General features: G+C 44.0%; 1 protein-coding gene across 2 annotated transcripts in view; it reads left to right on the top strand.

Annotated features, from left to right (window-relative positions):
* Positions 1 to 22,547, top strand: part of LOC147894182 (uncharacterized) — a 78,637-nt gene that overhangs the window by 8,824 nt on the left and 47,266 nt on the right. For both annotated transcript variants that reach the window (XM_087384348.1, XM_087384347.1), the window contains exons 5-8: positions 3,425 to 3,523; positions 14,649 to 14,704; positions 14,839 to 14,926; positions 15,022 to 15,201. In XM_087384348.1, coding sequence (XP_087240474.1) covers positions 3,425 to 3,523; positions 14,649 to 14,704; positions 14,839 to 14,926; positions 15,022 to 15,201 — 423 coding nt within the window. The remainder of the gene's footprint in view (positions 1 to 3,424; positions 3,524 to 14,648; positions 14,705 to 14,838; positions 14,927 to 15,021; positions 15,202 to 22,547) is intronic.

Here is a 22,547-nt window from a genome sequence, read left to right as displayed (position 1 = left end):
TGGCGTCTCTGTAGGAGATTGGAGCTCTGTGAGCTTGCTCCATAGAGCTTGGGAAGAAAGCCGAAAAACTAGGGAGAGCGAAGGGTGCCTCGGAAATCTCAGAAGGAAAGGCCTATAGGGGGCGTCGCCAGAGGAAAGAGAGCTGTGTGGCGGTAAAAAGCTCAAGAGAGGGAGGCTTGCTGAAGGACTACGTCACAGGAGAGCTCGTTGGCTACTAGTAGAAGAGATCAGGAGACTGCGAGCTGATGGAGGAGCCAACTATCGGTGGCAAGGTGATGGCGCATGCAAAGTATATGGGCAAGGAGTTACTCAGCCGGTGTGTCTATTGCGTACCATGAAGTTTTTAAATGGAGGAAGCTACGCATGAGCTCTTTGGGTTTCTGAGAAGCAAACGGACCAGTCAGAGCAAGAGAAGCCATAGCCTCGATCATGATTTTGAATTTTGAGAGAAGAAGAGGACTACTATAGGAACACCTTAGTAGGATTTTGGAAGAGGTCGTCTTTTTCTTGATGGAATTGCATGAAGAAGGTGCCAGGAGTGTTGTAAAGAGAGCATGGGCTTGCATTAGTTGTGGGTTGACGGCAGAGAGGCCTTTCCAGGCAGTATATCAAGATCTCCAAGGGTGGTGAGCTGTGATACGGGAGCGTAGTGCATGTCAGATTTCCTTTAGTCCATAAGGAACTTGTGGATGGTTGTCCGGTGAGTTGTGGGATTGGATGCATTATGATCTGAAGGCCTTGTGAGCTTGAGCTCAGTCATCAGTAGGAGCTTGTGTTGGGCTGTGTGGTCCACTAGGTTCTTTCTGAGGTTGTCTGGCTTTTGGAGAAAATGTGGCTAAAGTGTGAGTTGTATCAGAAGGCATGTGTAGAGCAATGATGATGTATGAATGCCTTTTGCCTTGTGATTGTGTTGTTCGGGTGTTTTAAACGTGGATGAGGGTGGCTGTGAAGGCGGATTGGGCTCTACTGCTTTTGTCCATCCAATGTCAATTCCACTGTTTTGCCCGATAGTGGCCGTGTTTTGCAACCCGCCATTGAGCTGCCTGCACGAGGGGTTTCGAGGGCTGTATTTCGAGCCCCTCTTCTTGGTTCACAATGGGGAACGGGGTGTCCTTAGGAAAACCCCCCCCGGTGTGAATGTGCCCTTAAGTCGTGAGACCATGGGGAAATCTAGCCTCTCCGTTCTCCCTAATGGCAAGGCAGAATCGAATGAAATCTTGGCAGGGGTGTAGTGCACACCTTCGACCTTTAATAGCGGCATCAAGACCTCCAATCCGACAAAATCAAGCAAGGTAAAAGTGGCACAGTGATTTACAGCAAAAAAAGAAGGGAAAATAGCATTATGTGAGCTCCAAACACTTCCCGACTTCTCCAATTGTCCTTGGTGCCCGAGCTCCACTTTTGACCGACTCTCCGAGTGCTCGTGACACCTCTAGCCTCTACTTTGACATCGGTGACTCTCCCTTAGCCATTTTGCGAGTCACTATGTGAGTGCTTCATTTAGCTACCCCATGGACTTCACCGACACATCTTTTGGGGCATTCCTGCCTAGTGCTTCATCGACATCATCATCGTCTCGCAGGGATGTGCACGCATGTGCAGTGGCTACTTGGTGGACATCTCTTATCATAAGGATTTATTTTTTATTACTACATGCTTGATGTTATTTTGGGTCCTGCCTTGGGTAGTCCCCCTAAAATGATATGTATTGAGTATTTTGTTTTCATTGAGTCTATAAGGTACTCAGCCTTGGATAGTCCTCCTAAACTGATGTTATTTCTTTTATGAGTGGTGTGTGACTTCATCCCGGTTTCCCGGTATGAAGCCGGGGGGGGATGTATTGGGGAACCATGTATTGGTCTTGATGGATAGATGAACCATGTATTGGTCTTGATGGATAGATGTTTCGAGTTATCAGGCTTGGCTGAGTTCCAGGATGCTGGTGCATTTCCCATACCGATTTGTTGGGTCAAGTAGCCATGCTTCACTCCGAGCCTCTATGCTACTTGGGATGCACAGATGCGTAGACTCCATCATGTTGTAGGTGACCATGTTTTGCTCTTGGTTCGATCGACTCCCTCACTACCGTGTTCAGCTCTTGGTTCCGTTTCATAACCAATACCCCCTCACTTTTCTTTCATGGGGGGATGTTGGAATATGAAGACAAAGTGAGTGTATTTGTGTGTCCTAGATCCCTAGGACTTATTTTTTAGTCTAGTGAGTCCTAGACAGTGACACGTGTCATATGGGAGATTATCCCATATGCATTGTGACTTTCTAGAGTCTAGAGGCTCACACTATATAGTCTTGTACTAGTCTTGAGTATTTTAATAGTTGTCAACATCAAGATTTATATCATTGTGAGTATTTTGGTCACATTGCCTTGCACTTGTACTTTCCATTTTGTACTTTCATTTGCTTTCCTTTGCTTTCCATTCCGTTCCTCCATGCTATGTCCCTTCAGTCTAGACATACCAAAGTAAGTCACAGTGTTACATATCACCAAAACACTATATTTAAGGTGGAAAATAGGGCCTAACAATTGGTCACTTCTCTTTTTTATTTGTTTCAGTTCCAACTCTTGTATAAAAAAGTTAAAATGAAATATAACATTGTAACCTTGCTAAATATTCAATTTGGAGATTATTATGGGGTTTTGCATGATATTTAGCTGATTCCAATCTTATACCAACATTTTTGGGGCATTAAAAAATTATTATAGTGTGCAAACCCTAACTATGGGTCCAAGCAGTGCTAGACACCATGAACCAGTCTCTTTTACAGCCGTGTCCTTCAAATCAAGTCTATATTGCAGTTGCTAACCCACATGTATGACCAAGGAGCTGTGTAGACAGTATAATCTGTAAAATTCAGCTTAACTAGCGCATTTCTAGCCTCAATAGCATTCAATAGCTTGATTTTTACATTGTGTGCACATCTGCAGACAAATTGAGCTGTTTGTCCAGTCTTTTATTATTGATATGTGCAAGTTGGCACATGACCACATGTGATTTTCTGCTACAGCACAGCAGCCCCCGTTCAGTGCTTATTAATCCCATAGAGTGGTGTTATCTTTGTACTTGAGTAATGCTACGTGTTGTGTTTATTTTTTGACTCTTTGTTTTCAGTATTGAAAGCTAGCAACACATTGTTTGCATTTTCAGTTTGGTTTGGGATTTTTCAATGTTACAACCTGACCATTATTTTGAATATTTTCAACATATTGATGAAGTCGTGTTGTCTGAAAGGCATTCTTTTCCAAGATTGTAACACATTGTTTGCATTTCAGTTTGGTTTGGGATTTTTCAATGTTACAACCTGATCATTATTTTGAATATTTTCAACAATTGATGAAGTCATGTTATCTGAAAGGCATTCTTTTCCAAGATTAACTGTATTCTGCTATTCCTTCTCTGTGGGACAGATTGTCTGGCTCAAGGAATATGTGGAGAAGCTGGAAGGAAAGCTTGCATATTCAAAGAAAAGGAACATAAAGCTGAAGTCATCCAAGCTCCTAATCCAGGTAAAATGGACATATGCGTTTCGAGGTCATGCTATAACAACACATGCATACATACATGCGTATTTATATGTGTGTATGTATTAGAAAGAGAAAATAGAAATATCTGAAGAGACATGAAACTCAAAATATCTATGAGAGATAGAGATGAAATTTTCTCTCTCTCTCTCTCTCTCACACACACACACACACACACACTTTTTTTTTTTGTGGGAAGAAATCTTTTATTGCTGTAAAATAATTACATTCATAGTTACTTCGAAAGTGGAGCAACTACTACTCAACTGAAAATCTCAGTATAAGCTGTATATACATCTTGATCAATTAAACGAGTCTGAACGCAATCATAGAATGATTGCTGCAGAGATTGTTTGAAAAAAACAAAAGATGAAAATAGGGGATCACCAAAGACTATGATTTCTGTCCATCCATAAAGTCCACAGTGCCCAGTAGTGTACCCATACAAAAAATAAGTCAAAATCTTGTCTAGCTGGATGAAAACCAAACAACCAGAAAAACCTGCCAAAAGTAACAGTAGGAAATCTCGCTCGAAGCCTCTGTCGGATGAGAGCGATTAAATCACAAGTTATAGTCAATCCACATTTTGCATGTAACATCACCATTTTGTTGCGGAGGTACACTATACCATCGATCCAGACGTGCCTGATAAGAAGAAAGGGCATTATGTTGGAAGGTGTATCCGGGTGACAAAGGCTGGAATTCCTTCCAAAGATCAACCAAATCAAGATGCATCAGTAATTGAGACCATGCATGCCTTTCAGGGGTTAACATATGAGTATGTCTGGAGGTATTGTCACCCTGTTGTGAAGCATTATTAAATCCCCACATATAAAGGCATGATATCTCCATGGATATTGCTGCATGGCATCCCAAATTGCAATTCTTTCTCGAGAGGATTGAGGTGCATAGACAGAAGCAAATTCAAACACCTCTCCTTGAATGATGCATTGAAGAATAAGCCATTTGCCTTTATTGTCATTTAAAGCAATAACTGGTTGAAGCTCATGTTTGATCAGAAAGACTACCCTTGAGAAAGAGTGCTCCCCAGCATAGAAAATAACATAGCCACAGTAGTGACCTGTCTTTCCTACATAGACATGTTGGTTGTGTTCTTGTAATGCCACTATGTCAGGCTAAAATCTATTTATATACAGCCACATAGATTTCCATTTCCTTCTGTCACACATCCTCTGGACATTAAGTGTAAAACATTTGATATGAGCAGTCATATTTACAGATATTTATAGTAAAATAACAGCTATGTACAACAACAAACTTCATGATGTCAGCCCTGCATTTCTATCTCAGGGTCAAGGCCTCTTCCCTGAGAAGAAATATGCACCTTAGGAGTAGTCAGCAAAGCAGCAACCTCTTCTTCAGGGAAGAGTGTTTTGCTAGTTGTCACTGCAGCCCATGTGATCCCAATTCTTGTATTGACCTCTGGGGAGTTTCCACTAGAAGACGCACCATTCCAAGTGCGAGGGGGTGGAAGTCTTCGAGCAGAAATAACTTTTCTTGGACTTTGTCATCCATCAATTGGAGGTTTTGGTCCTTTTGTTAAGGGTTGAATAGCAGGAGGTGAATGTGAAGAAACATTCCCATTCGAAACCATTGGAGCTTTGCCTTTATCCTGAGTTCCAAAAAACTGTTTGCTACCTTTGTTTTTATTTCCAATGGAGGTAGGAGCATCTTTAGTAGGCATTTGAACAGACAAAGTAGCAGGAGGCATTTTATGCTGATTCATTGGACACTGTGAAGCCATGTGTCCAAATTTTTTGCACTCAAAGCAAGCCCCTGCAAATAATCCCCATTTCAATTTATAAAAAGCACTTCCCATGTCGACATTGTTCACCATGACTGAATGAGAGTCTGGTGTGGGATTATCAGTATCCCAGAGAATGCAAAATCGATTTGAGTTGCCAGTAGGCTGTGGTGGGCAGACCACTTTGCCTAAAGTCGCTGCAATTTGAGGCAAGAGTGAAGCCATGCATTGCGGGAAGTCTACAACTTCAACCCAGACCGGACATCGGTGTCGGATCAAAGCCTGAAAATCCCTTGTGGGAGACCATGGCAATACGTGCACCATTTGCTGCCCAAAAAATAGGGGCGAATGTTCCAAAAGCATTTGCCTGTGTATCTCATCGACCATAATGACCTCAAAAAAACCCCTGGCTGCATAGTGTACCTTGCGAACAAATGAGCCAGCCAGTGTGCGAGTCAACCAGTTGCCTACCTCTGCAGCAGGTGGCATCCGGCTTGGGAAAAATAAAATGACTGCATTTTTGGCATATTCTCTAAGTGGATCCACAATTTCATCCACTTCAACCATGAGGCCAACCGATGGAACCGAGTCTTTCCACTCTTTCCTTGTGTCTGCAAATCCTTCATGCATGACATCATAGACCAGTTGTGCCTCAACAGAATCATGTACCGGGTAATGCTGACCCTTAGCCTGCTTTTGCTTCTTGCAATGAACTGAATGATCCTTTTGAAAAGTTTTTTCATAGGAATATTCAGCCATAGCTTTGGAAGAAGGTGGAACCCAGAAAGGAGGTACCTGTAAAGTGATAGTAGAGAGAAAAACAGTCCAAAAAAAACAGCCCACAGAGAAGAGAAAAAGAGTGTATTTGTAAGGAGAAAAAGGGGAAAGAGAGATGTAGAGGTCGAGAGAAGATTAAAAACAGTTTTATAGAGGAAAAGGACAGAAAAAACCAGTAAAAATTCCCAGATGAACTATATCTTAGAGGAAGAGGGAAGATTTTGGCGATGGAGAAGGTGCACCGGACCCAGAGACCCAAGAGGAGAGAAACGGGAGCAAAGAGCCTTCAAAATCAGTGTATAGATGTAGTCCACAAGCAAATCCCTGTATAAATCGATTTTGGAGCCGGAGATGAACTGGCAGCAGCAACTTCCAGCAGGCGAAACAGTCCGTACAGGCCATACACCTGCACGAAATCTGTACGGGGCTGTGGCGGGCTGTACGGCAGATAGTAGCTGCTCCAAATCACTGTATTTTGAGCTCTGATACAGCGCAACAGCAAGCTGAGGCTCACGGGCTGGTTGGGGGAGGGTCTAGAGCTGTTGCGGAAGGCTAGAGCTCTCTCTCTCTCTCTCTCTCTCTCTCTCTCTCTCTCTCTGTGTGTGTCTCTCACACACACCACACACACACACACTTTTTTTTTGAGACCCACCACAGATCATAAGCATAAAAAGAAAAGCTCAATGCAAGATGCATGCATATCACCCTCATGGCAGGCATCATATAAAGATTGCCGCAATGAGGCTCTAAAAGATTCATATGACTTTTGAAACTGGCGGCCCAAGTATGCCAAATTGTGCTCTTCCCAGATTGTCCAAAGAGCCCAATATCTCACCCATGAGAGAGAGAGTGAGTATTGAGATAAAGGCCTCCTAAATCTGCCAAATAGCCAAAAATGTTTCCCAAATATGTGACTCGGGAAACGGAGGCAAAGATGATCTGAAATTTTCCCAAGGAGATTCCGAGTAGACGGGCAATGCCAAAGCAAATGAGGGACAATCTTTGAAGGAGCGTGACACCGTTAACAGGTGGGTGGTGCAATGTGACGTACATCATGAATGAGTTCTTCTTTGTGGGTGTGCTGCCCTATATGAGGATAGATTAGGAGGTGTACAGCCTTGGTGTCACCATAGATACAACCACTTATGGGAACTGTGCCATGGTACAAAGGGAGGAACAGATTGGTATTGCCAGATTTGGGAGCTGGTATGGCTCTGTTCGAGGTCCTTGTGGCCTGCCTTGGCAATCGGCTTCAGCCGCCATCATGTAGGTGCCATGACCAAGGCCAGGTTGTGGGCCAACCAAGCCACCCACCTAGTTAGTTACCTCGGCCAAACCCAACCCCATTGGGTTGGGTCAGAACTTCTAGGTCGGCCAAGGTTGGCTTGCATAAGCAGGCCGATTGTAGGGGATAGGGGCTATATATAGCCCTTGCTCTTCTACCCTCTTTCATCACTTGCTCTCAAGGTTTTTGTCTAGCAACAGAGGGACTTTCCTCTTGATTTGGTTCTGCATCTCTCCACCTCCATCGCATCTTTTTGTACATGTAAGTTTGCCGTTTTGCTCTCAGTTTCATGTTCAAAATTTGCCGTACTTTCATAGCATGAGCAAGTTGTTCTCTTGAATTGCCGTACTTTCATAGCATGAGCAAGTTGTTCTCTTGAAGATGTCTAGCCACCATCCACATATTTCACCTGGCTCACTTTGCCTCTTATAGTGCAGTCCTTTAAAAAAGGCCTTGAAGAAGCAGCCTGTATTAGTAAGAGCCCTCTGCTGGTCCTAGTTTCCCATTTCTTCACCTTTCTACGATCATTGCACTGCAAAACCATGTCTAGCCTCATGAAGAATCAGCCTTAGCATTAAACAATTCCCGAATGTGGCTGAGTTCTGTCAAGTCTGACAAGTGATCCTTTCCAACATCCTCCCTAAGCATATGCATATAGGTCTTACCATAGTCATGTATGACATGCTGCAGGTGACAAAAGTAGACCATACATAATCAACATCAACACGAGAATGTGCCCAAAGAGGAGCAATGGCATCATGCACTGTCTTTGAATGCCTCATGTTGCAAGTAACTATTCTTTATAATAAGCAGCTTGTCATTCTGTATTTCATAAAAACAGAGCTTCAAACCAGAAAGGAGCATGATCCGAATACGGAAAAGCATAATCAGCCCAAATAGAGCAAGTGAAAGCATCATATTGTTGCGCATTTAGACGTATACCAACAATCCAAACAGGCCCGGTAAGATGACCACACATTATGTTGACAAGTGTAACCAGGAAGCAAAGGCCGAACCCCTGGGCTGCATAATGGACTTTTTTAACAAAGCATCCACCCAACATATGTGTTAGCCAATTTTCCACATCTGCATGTGTCCCGGGCAAAAGATAATCCTAGCATTCCTAGCATATATCCTGACTGGATCAACAATATCATCCACCACTACAGTTATGCCAACCGTAGGAGCAGGCTCTTTCGAATCCTTTCGGCTGTCCTCAAATCCCTCATGCATAACTTCATAAACCAACTGAGCCTCATGAGAGAGACTAGAGGGTCATCCTGATCCATAGCATGCTTCATTTTCTTGTTTTGAGCCAACCTGTCTTTATTGTAACTTGTGTCATACTGATATGCAGCCATCTTTTCACAGCAGATGAGCCTCGAAAACTGAGCTGTGTAAGTCACACCAGGGTATATGAGCAGTAGGCAGAAGTGCCCAGCAGAGACGTAGAAAAACCCAGCAAGAGAAGCAGAATATATGCAGCAGCACTTCTGAGATTTTGTAGAGAACAAAAAGGCTAAGATATCAGAGTTTAGGGAACAAACATAGATAGTTATAGACAGCAAAAGGAACTAGTAGAATCAAGGCTTATACACTCAAAGACAGACCTAGAACCAGGGTTAGAGAAGAGACAAAAAAGAAGGCGAACATAAGAAAAATAAAAGAACCAGAGCTTATAAGAGCTGTACAAATGAATCTATTTGAGGCGGAAGGCAGAAAGCATCAGAATTGATGAAGCAAACACCCAGAGAAAGGAGGATGAAACTCGACCAGAACTATCAAGGTATGGAGAGAAAACCCACATAAAACCCACACAAACAAACACTCTTTTTTTTTTGGTGAAATCTTTATATTTCTGTGTGGGAAACCTCAAAAGAGGTAAAAACCCACCAATAAGTACAAGAAAAATTTTTACAAGTAAAACCTCAGAGCAAAAGTCATGAGGTAGCCAAGTAAAAGTGACATATTAAGCTGGAGGAGGATCAAACACAGCATCCTCCAGCTTCAAGTTGTTGTTCTGTAAAAACTGATGTAGTGATGAAACCACACCATCAATAAAAACAAGCTGTTTTTTGCCCTTGTGATTCTTCTTGATGTAGGCTGGTAGGTGAAACTTTTGAATCAAAGGGTCAAAAACCTGTTGTAACATGGGATGAAAGGATTCCAGTAAAAAAGGTAATTCTGCATCCCTGACAGAAGAGGACTCTTGCACAGGCTGAGAAGCTAAATCAACATCCGTGTCTTTCGATGAAGAGGCTGCTGCTGATAAAACAGGGATCAACATTTGATCTTCATTTGGAGGATCAATCTGAATAAGAGCAGAAGCAACATCCTGACAGAAAGCTTGTAAATCACCTTGTAAAATGCCCTCTGCAAGGGGTACCTCCATATCCTGAGTGGAAAGAAACTAATGGTACTCAACAAGGGTGCAATCCTCAGGTTCTTCAGCAAGAGGAGGATTTGCCTGTAATTTATCAACCTTCCTCCAGTAGTGCTTCAGTGCAGTAAAGGGCTTTACCAAAGAAGCCTTAGTAGAAACAGGAGGAGAAGGGAGAGTAACCTTGACAGTTGAAGAAGGAGTAGGAGGACTGGGCCTAGATGTAGAAGGGCAAGCACGCGCAAAATGGCCAACCTCTTGGCACTGATAACATGCAGTGGGAAAAGATGCAAAGTGTAGTCTAATGCGCAGTGGATGGGCAAATCCCAAATCAAGATCCAAAGTAGATGGTACAGGTTGCGTCATGTCCCTCAAAATGCAAAGACAAACGTCACGGGAGGCTTGCAAGAACTCCTGTCTCAGAACATGAACAGGTCTTTCCAAAAAAGCTGCAAGAGTTGGAAGATGCTGAAAGAGATGCACATGCAGTGCTTTGAGAGTAATCCAAACTGAACAATGAGTCAGAAGGGTTGCACAAGGATCGCAGGACATAACATAGGCGAAAAAACCAGCCCCGAGAACACTAGCATGACTGACAAGGCGCTCTACCACCTCAGTCGATGAGCAGTGGGCATAATAAAATCCTTTTCCCAGAAAGACAAAGGAAGAAATAGAATCCAGACCCACTGCAACATCAGCCCAATGACGAAGCTGAACCGAAGATAAAACCCTGCCCATGAAGTAGAGGCAGACGCCAAGTTGTTGAGCCTGTCAAAGACCAGAGACCAAAAGAGTAGAATCCAAAGAACAAACAAGTGGAGAAGTTGATGAAGGAACTTCTGCGACGGAGGTAGAGCACAATTGGCGAAGAAGATCTAGCTGGAGGGAGAAAGAAGGGCCATCAGAAATATCCAGCTTTGCCGATTTGATCAAAGGCGAGGCAGACAAACCACAATGCTTCCACCGAAGAAAGACACGAGTAGGAGAGGCAGAGGCAGAAGGAGGCGCAGAGGTAGAGAAGCGAAAAGAGGAAGAAGGATGCTGTACAATTGGCCGTACAGGGGGTACGGAAGGCCATATGGGGGATTGCAAGGGGTAGAGAGGCTGCACAGGAAAAGTGTTGATGGACTGTACGGTGGACCGTACATCCTGTACGGACGACCGTACAGCAGGTACGAAAGTCTGTACGGGATGCTGCAGAGGGTACGGAGGTTGGACGAAAGATTGTACGGGTCTCTGGACGAGGGGCAGCGAGTTGCACACGACCGGTACGGAATTTCGTACAGTTGACGGCAACTGTACGGAAGGCAGAATGGATGACGAAACAGGCTGCATGGACAGGAGCGGGGAGGGAGACGAAGCAGGTAAGGTAGGGGAGGAGGGCTCCATCCACACAAACAAACACTCACCCACACACTTTGTAGATAACAGCAAAAACATCAAAAGAGGGCGACAGATGGTGAGCAGAGGCCGAGAGAAGGGTTGAGAATGTGGCAGAAGGAAATGCGACTTGCACACAGCATGGAATCTAGACGGGAGAGGCGGTACAAGAGACAAGAGCATGTAGATTGTCTTGTGATTGATGTAGGGACCGAGAAGAAGGAATTCGGGGGTTGGAGAACCCCAGGAAGGGGGCATGTAGCCTAATTGCACGCAGGGGAAGGTGAGTCTCTACAGTTCTCTCTCTCTTGCAGGGTCATGAGGACCTATAGTTTGAGCATTTTGCACATGGGCAGGAGGTATTAGCTCCAGTCGGAGCACATGTGTTCAACCATGCTGTATGCCATAGCTTCCCACCTGCATGGAGCACTACCACTATTGTACCGATACACAAGGCAGGAGACCCCATGGATATTGGGAACTATCGCACCCTCATGATTGTTCGACAGTCGCATAGAGGCTTGGGCGCAATGGGCACTAGGACAGGCAAGATTCCGGAGGCAGAATTCCCACTCTAGATCACATTTACACTTTGAGGGATATCACTGAGGAGGTGAGATCCAAACGCCAAAAAGTCTACGCTTGCTTTGTAGACTTTTGGAAGGCCTTTTGACACTGTCCCATGATCGTGCACGACTTGGAGATTACAGGGGATGCAGATCCCAGAGACATTGATTTGGGGGTAATGGGCTTATATGAGTCTGTCAGACGGAGAGATCGTGCCCCATGAGCTCCTTGTGAGATTTATCGGATTGGGTTGAGACCACGATAGGGGTGAAGCAGGGTTGCCTCCTCTCACCGACCATCTTTGGACTCTACACTGATGAGATTACATCCTTTATAGATCGCCTAGCGGGTGAGGAATCATCACTTACCGACCTCATGATACAGATATTGCTATAAGTTGGTGACATCGTTCTCATATCATCTTTAGCAGAGGGGATGCCGAGACATATGGAGGCTCTGGATGTGTTTTGCAGAGAGATAGAGAGATTTGATAGTCAACCTTGGGAGAACCAAGGTTATGATTTTCAACACCTCGTGCGTAGTGCTTCATCTATCGAGCCGAGCCAATGGAGAAAGTGTAGTCCTACACATACTTGGGAGCAATCTTCACAGGACCCATCCTAACAATGAATCATGCAGCCCAGGCATGACTTACATGTGGGAAGTGTGCTTTGGCCCAACTAGCAAGACAGTGCTTCTAGGCGCACTTTTACGATCCATCAACAAAGGGTTGGCTTTTTGACACTTTAGTGTGACCGACAGGCATGTATGCAACACCCTTTTAGGGGAGTGATCTCCCGTTCGCAGAGTGGAAGAGATTTGGACGGTCTACAGGGGACTATGGGGTCTAGGATGATTCAGAGTAAGCCGTTAGTCCCACATGAGATAGTACAGGCAGAGTTCACCATGACAGCTCTCTAGGTTGAGGCCCTCTTTCAGAGAGTGACATTCAGCCAACATAGTTTGGGACTTATCTCATTGGAGACTACCGAGGCTGGCCTTAGAGGTCATCCATATGACTAGCAAAGAGTGGAGCAGATCTATGGTATGCACGTATCTCGACATGGTTTGCCAGATAGGGTATTTAGAAGGACATGCTTCCTCCCTTTCAGTACAACATGGACACGCCACTTGAGTTGATCCCATGGGATGAGATTAACCTTATCATACGGTTAAATATCCTCCAGCTTCATACATCTCGGACTTGGAGATGGTCCAAGAGCTCCTACCAAGATCCAGTTCTATCGTGACCACTTTCTGAGAGTATCGGAGGAGGTTTCATCATTAGACCCCAGTACCTTGAGGATAGAGGAGTCTCGCATGCATTGAGGATCGCCATTGGACATATGCGAGTTTTGTCCCATTAGTTGAGGATTGAGGCCGAGAGAGTTGCAGGTATACCGAGAGATCAACGGATCTATATGTTATGCACACTGGGTATTGTTGAGACAGAGGGGCATTTTCTTTGTGTTTACCCAGCCTACTATGAGATCCGAGGATAATACAATTGCATCTATCATCTTTTTGGAGGGGAGAGGCTTCGGTCCACTTTCATGACTGATCCACTTCCATAAGTACGTCGGCATTGGGCTCTATTTGATGGAGATGCGTCGACATAGGGACACACTAGGCGACATAGGGAGAAACCCCAACGGCAGATCAGAGAGCAGTAGAAGGCGACTAGGCTACAGGACACATAGGCTAACTGAGCACAGTGACACGTCTCCGACTTCTATGCATTTGAGTCAGCTCCAGGGCACAACGGGATAGAGCAGGAGGAGTTAGCTGATATGAGGGCATAGCCTGGATTAGCGAAGGGAGCCGAGTCGATGTTGTCGAAAGAGGGACACAGAGACGACTTGCGACACGGAGAGCGGCTAGATCACACTCTATTGAGGTCCGTCCTATCACAGCTTTCCTCAGCGGAGACCTCTAGAGATGAGGGATCACTCTGGACATAGCTCATCGGGTTTAGAGATCGAGGAGACTGACCCTCTCGCCACAGCAAAAGACAGCCCAACAAACTTAGATTCGATATATTTTCACAGCTCACTGGAGAGCCAGCACGGTGCCGGGCTCTAGCTTTTGAGTCCTAGTTGTTAGTCTGCTTTTACCGAGCTCATTAGATCAGTATAGATTAGTATTTAGCAAGGGCCTTAGCGCGCCCTTTCTCGAGCCCATTCAGGCTTGTATGAGTTTCTCTTTTGTGTACTTTGTCCCATAGGCCTATAAGGCCTGTCGTGGACGTTAATACATCTCTCTCTCTCTCCCCCTCTACCTCTCTCCACATTATTTTTTGTAAGAGAAATCTCGCATTAAGAAAGCATTTATATTCATAGCTGTCCTCGAGTGGGACAGCTACTGTCCCTCTCCACACCTTTTTTTTCTTTTTGGGGGTAATACTGTATATTATTGTGTGGGAAACCTCAAAATGAGGTAAAATCCCACCATGAAGTATAAAAAATAAAAGTATAAAAGCAACACATGTAAAAAGACAGGAAGCCAAGATAAAAGACTAAAAAGGATGAGGAAAATATGAAATTATGTGCGAGCAGGTGGTGACGTAAAGACAATATCCTCCAGCTTGATCCCTTGTTTAACTAGAAAGCTATTGAGCGATGTAACAGTGCCATCAATAAAATGCAATTTCTTTTGACCCTTGCGGTTCTTTCTTTCTTTCTTTACACACACACACACACACACACACTGGGATGCAGTTATGAATGTAAATGCTTTGTTAATGCAAAATTTCTTTTACAAAAAAAAGTGTAAGTGCATGATGTGCAATTTTTCATAACTTCGTAAGAAAAATATCTAGCACAACCTTTGAAATAGAAACCTAGAAGCAAAAAGGCCTTATAGTTAAAAATTCTGCTATGTCTGATGTGTTTGTTGTGCAAGGAATCTGAAGACTTTTATTTTAAACAAGTATTAATGTCATTTGTGTGCATTGCAGAAGCTGATGGAGGAGCCACCATGCAAGTTAAAGTCAAAGTTTAAGGAGAAGCTGAGGTCCTATGTTTTGATTGCTTTGTCTTTGCATCTTTGGGATAAACGTTTTTTTTAATGATTTCTCATTGACAAAGTCTAAAGGGCAGTTGGTATAATGTCACTTCTGATTGCGTGCCTTTGGGAATCAATTGCAGATTAGCAACTAAAGAATGGCTGTTGTGGAGAATTCAATTCAATGAGGAGAAGCTTGCAGATCTTCGAGGGAGCAAGGATAATCTCATTGTAGGGAATTTCTGTGTCTTGTGCATTTATTGAAAAGTATAGCAGTTACAGCATGCCGCAGTTATTAAATAGTGCATAAATAAATTTTTTTGTAGGAAGAGCTAGACGCAGTCCACAGCAAGCATCAAGAACTTTTACAATTCAATGAAGATGCGACACAATTATATTCAAGAGTTCTCTCAAGCGAGTCTAATGCGACTAGTTCTACTTCCAGCAACCTAGGTCATGCCATGCTTGCACCTGCCACAACTTTGCAAGGAGAAATTAAGGTTTTGGTAAGCTTTATTGATCATTCTTATCAGCAGCATTAAAATTTTGAAAGTGCATTATGCTGTTTGATTTTCACATATCCAGTTTGGAGCTCAGTCCTTTTCAGCAGTAGTTTGTATATGAATATTCCTGATGCTAATTTAATATCTTGTCTTATCACTTATCCAAATTGGTAAGTCTTTCCGAAATCTATTGGTACAATCAAGCCCTCTGCTCTAGATGCTTTCCTTCTAGGAGTGAGGATCATTGTTTTGAAATTGCCAATGGAATTGGAAAGAAACCTTTGCTCAGTCCTACTTATTTGTCTTAGCTGCTTTGTGTGTGTATGTGGTTGATGCTGGTTCTCTGGAAGAATATGCGGATTTGAGAGAGCAAGATACTCGGGTAGCTTCTCATCAATCTAACAACACTTTTTCTCTTGGGAATATGCATCGTCTGCTGCAATAAGCTTTTGACCTGGTCATACAACGGTTTCATCTTCCAACTTATGTCAAGAAGAATCACAAGGGTCAAAAGAAATCGCATTTTATTAATGGCACTACTGCATCACTCAATGGTTTTCTAGTATACTAGGGGAACATGTTGGAGGATATTGTCTTTATGTCGCCACGTGGAGGCGTATAAATTCATATTTTCCTTATTTTCCTTTTGGGTTCTTGTTATGGCCATCTCTTGTCTCTTCTAGATAGGTGTTGCTTTGTACTTTTTACCTTGTTTCCAGGTTTTCCAAGCAGTAATATAAAGTATTACCACAAAAGTGTGTGTGTGTGTGTGTGTTCGGGGAGGGGGGGGGGGGGGGCATTTGAGCATTGCCAGTTTCTCTCCCAACGTGGCTAGACGTTAGCTATGGGAGCATACATTGCAAAGGTTATGGAGACAAGGTGGATCACTAGACATGCTTTTTGGAGCATACATTGCAAAGGTTTTGGAGACAAGGCGTTAGCTATGGGAGCATACATTGCAAAGGTTATGGAGACAAGGCGTCGTTTGTTGGATCACTAGACATGCTTTTTGTTTTCCACCATGCATAATCGGTCATATGACCTATTATGTATTGGAGTGTTGGGGGGGGATTTGAGAATTGCTAGTTTCTCCCCCACGTGGCCATACCTTAGCTATGGGTGCATACATTGCAAAGGTTATGGAGACAAGACATCATTTGTAGGATCACTGGACATGATGTTTGTTTTCCACCATGTGTAATAGGTTGAACCGCAAGCGTGATGATGTCCATACATCTGGAGGTGGCCAAAATGTAAATTATGCTCTGAAAGATGCGCTCTCTCTCTCTCTCTCTCTCTCTCTCACTCACTCACTCGCTCGCTTTCTTACTCTCTTATGACTTCTACTCTAACACTGAGTCTAGCTATTAGTCCCTAGTTTTGGGCTTTAGTTTATATTTTGTATTCTTGTATTTCTGTTTTTAGTCTAGTATAGTACACTACAAAGGGTCTTAGCGAGCCCTTTGCCTCAGCCCTTTGTGGCTCGTATCTCTCTCTCTCTCTCTCTCTCTCTCTCTCTCTCTCTGTGTGTCTGTCACACGCACGCATGCACGCACGCACACACACATTTTGTGTGTGGTGAAATCCAGATAATTATATTAGCAGAAGTTGTCTCCAAGAAGGAGAGCAAATACATCTTTAGAAATCTTTCATATATGCCAAGCATTGAGAGTAATCCAACATGCCCTCATGCAGAAGTCAGAAAAGGACTGCTTGAGGGACGCTTGGAAAAAAGACATCTTGTTTAGAGAAAGGTCAGCAAAAACCCAATGGTTTTTGTCCTTCCAAAGAGTCCATAGGGCCCAATAACGAACCCAGGGAAAGAAAAGATCATATCCTTGCCGGTTAGGGTGCAACCCAAACAACCAAAACAGCTTGGCAAAGACAGCCGTGTCGAAAAACGAGCCTGTGAAGATCGTTTTCAAAAGTATAAGAAAACCTAATGAATCTTGACAATGGCAAAATATACGAGCCACGGATTCCCGAGAAGCTAAGCATCGATGACAAGTAGTTGGCCCAATATGTCTTCGAGCTAGAAGTATACCATAAGGAAACACCCAGAACTATTCTCCAAAGAACAAATTGTTGGTGAAGAGGGAGTTTGCAATTCTAGACTTGACATAGTCTACTCCTCCACCACCTTGCATTGTGCCTCATAGACAACACATGGTTTGCCCAGGCTGTAATCCAGGGGAGAGGCAAAAGAGGTGATCTTGAAGCTGAAGGGAGGTACTGGCTGAAAATCTTGAATCATGTGAACAAGAAAATGCTAGTAGGGGTGATAATGCATCCCTAGAGCAAAACGACAAGCCGCCACACTGGAAAGGGCATCATTGTACCTGTGTCATCCAATACATCTGCCACCACAAGATGAATATGTTAGAACATGAAGTCAAGTGTGAGTGTGTCCTAGAGTCCTAGGGTGTCCTACAGTTGTGTGGGTGTGAATGTGTCTAGTAGGTGAGCAGTTAGTGCCACCTCCTAGTGTTAGGGGTCTGAGAAGATAAGGTTGCCCAGCTTATAAATGAGGCTCTTGTACTTGGTTATGAATCACTCAATCTCTATCTTGTGAATTGTGCCTCATTTCGTCTCCATTATGTGATTGCCTCCCTATTCTTGGTTCCTTCGTGTGGTATCAGAGCTGAGGCTCTCCCTAGCTGCCCTTCACATTGCCCATCAACATTCTTGGAGGTGAACGAATCTGCTCCTCTTGCTGGTCTCTTCCTCCATGACAATGAAATTGCCAGCTTCTTGAAGACTGACGCTGTTGTTGTTGGACATCTATGCCGCTTCTATCTCACACAGATCTGATCTTCTAGTCACGAGCTGAATAAAAAATCTACAGCCATTGATTATGAAACGGTTGCAAAATGTTCTTGACTTGCTAGAAGATCACATGAGGACTCACCTTGGGGGTTTAGAGTTGTGCGACATGGTGTTGCCTGCTATTGATGATAGACCATCACTCTTGAACTTGCACTTGAGGATTTTGCCATTGCTTAGATCGGTGTGTTCATTTGGAGGAGGATCTCCCATTGTTTTTTCTTGCACTTGGGATGAACGTTGTTTAGCCGATCGATACCATTTGTACGTTGTTTCATCTTTGAATTGAGTTGGACATTTGAATGATTGAGTTGGTCATGCATCCATGTTGAGACATGAGCCTCTGAGTTATGTTGGGACCTAAATCCATGAGAGTGCTCAGTCCGACCTCTGAACCATGCTCAAACTTCAGCCTCTGAGTTAGCATGGGAGCCATGTCTAGTTTTGACATTGCACAGATTAGTAGAATCGGTCATTGTCATGTTCTGTTCTTGGTTCCATTCCAATAGTCTCTCACCTTTCCTTCATGGGGGGTGTTAGAACACGAAGTCAAGTGTGAGTGTGTCCTAGAGTCCTAGAGTGTCCTACAATTGTGTGGGTATGAATGTGTCTAGTAGGTGCTCTATTAGTGCCACCTCTTAGTGTTAGGGATGTGAGAAGATAAGGCTACCCAGCTTAGAAATGAGGCTCTTGTACTTGCTTATGAATCACTCAATCTCAATGTTGTGAATTGTGCCTCATCCCGTCTCCATCATGTGATTGCCTATCTCTCTCCCTATTCTTGGTTCCTTCAGAATACCCCTGGACCATATAAAATAAGAGTATCTGGACTCTTGCAAAGCTAGAGGGGCATCAAAATCCTTCGACTAGTGAAAGTGAATACTTTGAGTGCGCAAAGAGTTACCATGCGAAGAAACCCGTCCGATCCATTTGAGATGTGACAGTATGGATTTCTAGTCAAAAAACATCGGAGTGACAAAAGTACAAGGACAAATTTTGCCTTGAATGTGCCCAAAGAGGAAATCCCATTGTGTTGGCTCCTAGAAGCCAAAGGCAGTGGGGCTGATCCCACTTGTCCTCGATGCCATTTTGCAGAGGAGTTAGTGCGACATTGCCTTTGGGACTGCAGTCAGGCGAGGATTGTTTGGAAAGGGGTTGCTCGGATACTCAGAATCTTTCACACTTCCCCTTTCTTCATGACTTGGGGCTCGGTCGCATGGTTATCTCTTATCGGGCCCCAGGTGTTTTATGAGGGTGAGCCTTCTTCTTGGGCACTCTCGGTCCGCCGGTAGGTGATTGAGCCCTGCTCTCTACAGGATGTACCACTTACTCCCTTTAGAGCTTCTCATGTTTCAGTGGACACCTCTTGGGAGATTTTGGCTAGCATTTCCTCTTGGCATATTTGGAGAGCCAGATGTACTGAGGCCTTGGATGGCACCTAGATACACCATTACAGGTGTTCACAGGTATTTGGTCTGACACGGTTCACACTTTGATAGCCATATGGGCTAGCATGCAGGGCCCTTCACGGGTAGCCTCTTCTGGAAGGACTATATTTCTTCGAGTTTGGAGAGGTTCTCCCTTTTTCTCAGAGGTTTCTACCGGATTGAGATGGCACTATTAGCCTCAATCCTTTCTTTTTGGCTCTTGAGCTTTTCGTGCATTGCATGATGTATCCCGTATGGAGCTTGCTCTAACGGTTTTTCTTTAATACTTAATAGAAGTCTCTTTTTGCAAAAAAAAAAGAAGCCAAAGGCAGTAGTATTAATATGCCGTAGCAAATGATAAACCATAACAGCCCAGGGCTGATCAGCCTGCATGAATTGGATCATCATTTTTTCCTTATGAGCTAAGTTATACATTTGAATATTAAGAATCTTCGAACCCCCATGCTTTTTTGGAGTGCATAAATGCTCCAAGAAAGAAGCCTGAGAGACTTTCGATGATGATGCAACTTCCAGGGCTAATCAGCCTGAATGAATTGGAACATTATTTTTCCTTATGAGCCAAGTTATATAGATGAGTATTAAGAATCTTCAAACCGCATGCACTTTTGGAGTCCATAAGTGTTCCATAGAAAGAAGCCTGAGATGAGAGGCTTACGATGATTATGAAACTTTCAAAAGAGTTCTATGATATCAGAAATGAAAGAGTTGATGGCCTTTTTAGTAAACATCAACAAAGGTAGATAGAACTGAATATAGGCCAGTAGAACATATTGCAACATTCGCAAGCGAGCTCAAGTGGGGTTTTCTGATCAATTTGAGTGGTTGCATGACTATATTTGGACATTGGATGTGAAAGTTATGAGCTGTGGTAGTGGAGCTACTAAATGAGCATGCACACCAATGCAAAATGTAAAATGCAAAAATGCAGAATGGTAGTACTAAGTCCTAAGTACACCATAGTCATGTCAATGGTCGACTATAAATCAATCTCAACATCATCATTAACATCCTCATCATCATCACCAGTAGGACATCAGGGTGGATGAGGTAATGGGGCCATGAAATCGGCAATAGATTGCTGTCGGCCACTTAAAGGTGCAGTTCTAGCACGTCTCCTGGTCGTAGCTCTACGTCTAACCAAGGCTACTGTGACCCCTGTGGGTCGGGCTCCGACTCTACACAGGGAGGGGATGTCTCCAAGTGTGATTTGTGTGTCAATCCTGTGTCTGAGCTGTTGGGTCACAGGCTCCGGGTCACGGTCACGTTGAGGCCTCATCTCGTGGGGGTCCATGTGATCTGGCTGAAAGAACTCCATGATAGAGCTCTGAGAGGGATCAGCCAAGGAAAAGGTTACTCCTATCTCCGCTCGGAGTATCCTCTCACGGTGTTTGAGTACCTCATGAATGAATCCTGCTAAACACCGTTGGTTTGGGTAGGGGAAGAATGGGGCCAAAATTACATAGCTATCTCTAAAGAGGCAGTAGAAACGCCCTCGGATCTCATAGTAAACAAGACATCGAAAGATGAAGTGCTCCTCTGTCTCAACCGCCTACATGTCACACAATGCGCATATGCGCCTCTCCCTGGGTAGTCGCTCTGCTCTGTTGCTCTCGATACGAAGTCTATGTGAAGAGACTCGAAACTGCCCAAGAGAGATCCTCAGTTAGTGGTAGATGTGTGTGTATCATGGTGGGTCAATGAAACCCTCCTCTGCGATATGTAAGAAGTGATCTCTGTAGAAGCTAAGCTTCACTGGGAGTTCACTCGGTCCTAACCATGTCCGAAATATGTGTAGCTGTAATAGATCCTTACGGATAACCTGGTTGACTTCGCGTGATAGGAGGGCGTAGGCAATAGGTAGCACGAAGAAGGGAAGTACATAGGATTAGATGTCACATCAAAACGTGTACAATGAGTGGTGGATGGGGACTTATTTAGTCCCTTCACATTTCCAACCTAAAAGGCCTCTAAAGGGCCTCTAAAATAACCCTTTTCCCCCCTTCATTACAACCATCCCTTCCCATAGAATTTTGCCCTCTAAATTTTGCATCTTGGCTGTCCAAAAAAGTGCAGCAAACAACAACTACTAATTCAGCTTGTTAGGAGATAGGGGTAGTCTTGGACAATGCTTTCCAGCTGCCATGAGTTCTCATCCTTAGGGAGTCCTTGCCACTTGATGAGATAATCTATGTAGACCTTGTTTTGGAGCACATGGTCTCTGAAACCCATGATGCGGTGCTTCGGGACATACAAGATGTGACCCTCCTTATCCATAGGTGGTAGCTTAGGAAGAACTTGGACATTATGAATCTTGGAGGTACTGGAACTCATATGTCACCTCTCCAACTTTGCTGATGATCTTGTATGGACTGTAATAGCTGTGAGCAAGCTTCGTGTTTGTGTTACCTTTCAATGAGGCATACAAGAGCAAACAACAAAGGGTCTATGAGATTGGAAAAAATCCAAATACAATGATAGCTAAGGGGTGGGCCACCAAAAACGTGCACTCATACTCCAGGGTTGGGGTGTGAAACAATGCAATAAATATATACATCCTGATGCTGCTATGAGATAGAGAGCCTAATCTAGAAAGGGAAACGATGGGATGCCCTTGGTTGTACACTGCCCAATCAGCTTTCCATTTGGGTGATTGGACTTGTGTATGTCGTCTTTGGGAATAACTCCACCGGTCATCTAAGTGTAGACAAGATGATCTCATTTGACAATGGCTTTGGATTTGATGAGGGCTGGCGACATCAAGGGAGAAATGCAATGATGGTTGTTGTCTAGGCTGTCCGGGTCCCTCCCTCCTCCTCTGTAGCTTCCTAGAGGAAGCTCGCTGTTTGATAACTCTCATGGCCTATCGGACCACGTCAAAGGGCAGGGTTGGCGACGTGGAGGAATGAATTTAATGACGGATTTCTGTTGTCTAGGTTGTTCAGGTCCCTTCTCCTTTGTAGCTTCCTAGAGGAAGCTCGTCGTTTGATAAGTGCCATTCTCACTCTCATGGCCTGTCTCCCCATGTCAAAGAGTAGGGAGGAGATATTTGCAGTCCTCATGTGAGTGTCCACCCGAGGT

Source organism: Dipteris shenzhenensis, chromosome 14 (assembly GCF_047967505.1).
Source record: "Dipteris shenzhenensis isolate YYH24624 ecotype China chromosome 14, Dip_SZ_1.0, whole genome shotgun sequence".
Lineage (NCBI taxonomy): Eukaryota > Viridiplantae > Streptophyta > Polypodiopsida > Gleicheniales > Dipteridaceae > Dipteris > Dipteris shenzhenensis.
This window is presented reverse-complemented; position numbering and strand designations above follow the sequence as displayed.